Below are 3,140 nucleotides of genomic sequence, written 5' to 3'. Positions count from 1 at the left end.
CCATACTGTTCTCCATAGTGGCTGTATCAATTTACATTCCCACCAACAGTGCAAGAGGGTTCCCTTTTCTCCACACCCTCTCCAGCATTTATTGTCTGTAGATTTTTTGATGATGGCCATTCTGACCGGCGTGAGGTGACACCTCATTGTAGTTTTGATTTGCATTTCTCTGATGATTAGGGATGTTGAGCATCCTTTCATGTGTTTTTTGGCAATCTGTGTATCTTCTTTGGAGAAATGTCTATTTAGGTCTTCCAGGGCTCATTTTAATTAACATTTTAAAACCTCAGAGGAATGACTCTCTAGTGCAGTGTATGACTCACAAGTGCCCAGATAGGCAGCTGGACCTCATTTTCCTACCATAACTTGTAGAGCTCCAAGTATCTTCACGCTACATGTAAATCATTCTGCCTTCATGAGGATTGAACTCCTTTATTTTCATTTAAATGAACTGAGCAGAATAGCTCCTTAAGGGGCTTTTTAAAATTTGCTTATGTTTTAGGCAAAACTGGCTCAAAGTGGCATATGACTGATTTTTGGACAAGGTATTTTATACCTAATAAAAATCACCCTTTAATGTAACTACAACAAATATAAGACTGGTAAATTTAATCAATGGTGATAGAAACAGAAAATCAAATGGGTCTAAAATCCCATTTACCCCACAGAGCTATGAATGAAGATTTAGGAGGGCTCATCAAATAAAGAATTGCAAGAAAAATACAGAAATCAAATTTATTACATACATGGGGAGTAGAACACTACTCCAGGTAAGTTTAGGCAGATTCATGTACTAAACTCCCTCTTCTGGTATTTAATGTGTGCTGGGAATTCTAAATACTGTACTACAGAATGCTTGTTTGAACAGCATAAACAAGAGTTGTGTAATTTAATGTTTTTTAAAAAGGTATGTTGTGCATGCACACTAAAGAAAGACATTTCTTTTATCATCTGAGAAGAAAATGGAAAAGAAATTGTGTGATGTACAGTTTGGGCTGCCAGAGAACTGCCTTAGCTCTTACCCATAATGCTTTTCAATCTTACCTTAAAGTCAATCACAGTAGGATTTTCCTTCACTGATTCTAACCACTCAGAAAATGTCTTCTCTTCTGGACCAGAGGTCCCTTTCTCCCACGCCAAAGCTGCTGCATACTCACTCCTCCCGCCTTGAACCAGGGATATGGATTTCTCTGATCCCTGCATAAATGAACCTGCAAGGTATTTCAAGAAAATTACTTGTTTAATTTTATTGCAAATTCAAACTTGAAAGTAAAGCCTATTTGCACAGGAGAAAGAAGCAGATGGTAGAGTCATGTAGCTCAATTAAGTAAACTAAGTGAAAAGCAAGAGAACACGTCTCTTGTCCCTATAGGGAGTTTAATAATAGAAATGATAATAATAGTGCCAACAGCTACCATTTATTAAGCAACACATGTATGCCAGGCACTCTGCACTCATTATTTATGTAATTCTCATAACAACCTGGAGCAGTAGGTGTTATAAACATGGACGTTGAAGCCAGAAGTAATTTGGCCCGGAACACATGGATACTAAGGGGGAGAAGGGGGGCTAGGATGCAGATGTAGCCCAAGGCCTGAGGACTCTGTCTCCTGCTCTTTGATGCCAAGCCTCCCACTTTTGACTTATATGGGCATATGTTTTGGGCCCCCAGAATAACATAAACCACATGGTTTCTGGTACCCAGTCAGTTGACTGCCATGCTATAACTGACTACAATTACAGAAAAATGTTGATAGGATACCTTTAAGCTTAAAGACAGGAGTAAAAATACAACTAACCAAAAAAAAAAAAAATTAAACCTCAAGTTAAAAGTTGGCACAATGTTGCTTTAGAGGTACTGGCGTTTACTCTATACAGCACAGATCTTTCATATAAATTTTCAAAACAATTCCTCTTAACTAATGGTGTCTTTAATATGGGTAGGAACTGAGTAATAAGAAATTATAGTGAGAAATAAAATCAAATGGAAAAGAGGCTAGTGATATGGGTAATAGTTAATGGCATTAATCTGGTATCTGTTCTGGAGTGTCAGAAAGGATCAGCCATGCCCCTAACTGTTTAGAAATTCTGCAGTAAGAGAGTCTAGGATGATTAGAACAATGGGTGAAATACTCTCTCTATGAAGAAAGTATGGTCCTTTTCAAAGTGAGCTGCCTAAGAGGGGTATAAGAAGAAATTTTAGTTTTTTTTGCATTTAATTTTCATATAAAATAAGGGAGAAATTATTATTTGCCAATATATCATATACCTATTGACGGTGACTCTGACATGCAGATTGACATATGTCATAAATGGATTGACACCGGTAAGAGCTATATATGATAACCATGGAACCCTGAAGAAAAAACTAATTAAGTCTATTTACTATTCTATTAGCTACTTTGAAAACAATGCTTACAAGTGAATAAATTGCTTAAAAGGATTCCAGAAAGAAAATGCAGACTGAAGATGATACCAACAGTGCAAACATAAGGAACACAACGAATAGAAGGAAGAACAGACACTTCTATTTCTTCTACAAGCTTCTCATCAATCACAACATGAGTTTGACAGCAAGCCACTCTCAAAACATATCATAAATTTTAAGGAATTTTATGAAGTAGTATCATTATACGAGCAAGACAAGGAAAAATTCTGCTTATTTTGTATAGATTATCTTTTGATATTTTCTATTTTCCATACTTGTATATATTTTTGTCCATAATATATTTTTAGAATAATATATTTATAAACATTTGTTAGTAAGTATACATATATTAGGGAAATATTCTCAAAAAAATTTAATGGTACCATTACAGATTATAAAAGTTTGGAGTCAAATGATTTAATCAAAGTAGCTCAGGGTTAGAAATAGACAAATCTAAGTTCTTTTTAAAATTTTTATTTCTTTTATGCAGCAGGTTTTTATTAGTTACCTATTTTATACATATTAGTGTATATATGTCAATCCTAATCTCCCAATTCATCCCCCCCCCAGCGCTTTCCCCCCTTGGTGTCCATACGTATGTTCTCTACATCTGTGTCTCTATTTCTGCCTTACAAACTGGTTCATCTGTACCATTTTTCTAGATTCCACATATATGCATTAATATACGATATTTGTTTTTCTCTTTCTGACT

At 35.3% G+C, this 3,140-nt stretch overlaps 1 protein-coding gene across 1 annotated transcript in view; it reads right to left on the bottom strand.

The window, feature by feature from the left end:
- The window catches only part of C6 (complement C6), a 95,403-nt gene that overhangs the window by 43,254 nt on the left and 49,009 nt on the right, over positions 1-3,140 (bottom strand). The window contains exon 10 of the mRNA XM_007112612.2: positions 1,045-1,211. Within this exon, the coding sequence (XP_007112674.1) occupies positions 1,045-1,211 (167 nt within the window). The remainder of the gene's footprint in view (positions 1-1,044; positions 1,212-3,140) is intronic.

Source organism: Physeter macrocephalus, chromosome 8 (genome assembly GCF_002837175.3).
Source record: "Physeter macrocephalus isolate SW-GA chromosome 8, ASM283717v5, whole genome shotgun sequence".
Classification (NCBI taxonomy): Eukaryota; Metazoa; Chordata; class Mammalia; order Artiodactyla; family Physeteridae; genus Physeter; species Physeter macrocephalus.
Note: the sequence above shows the minus strand (reverse complement) of the source record. Positions and strands in the feature narration are given on the sequence as shown.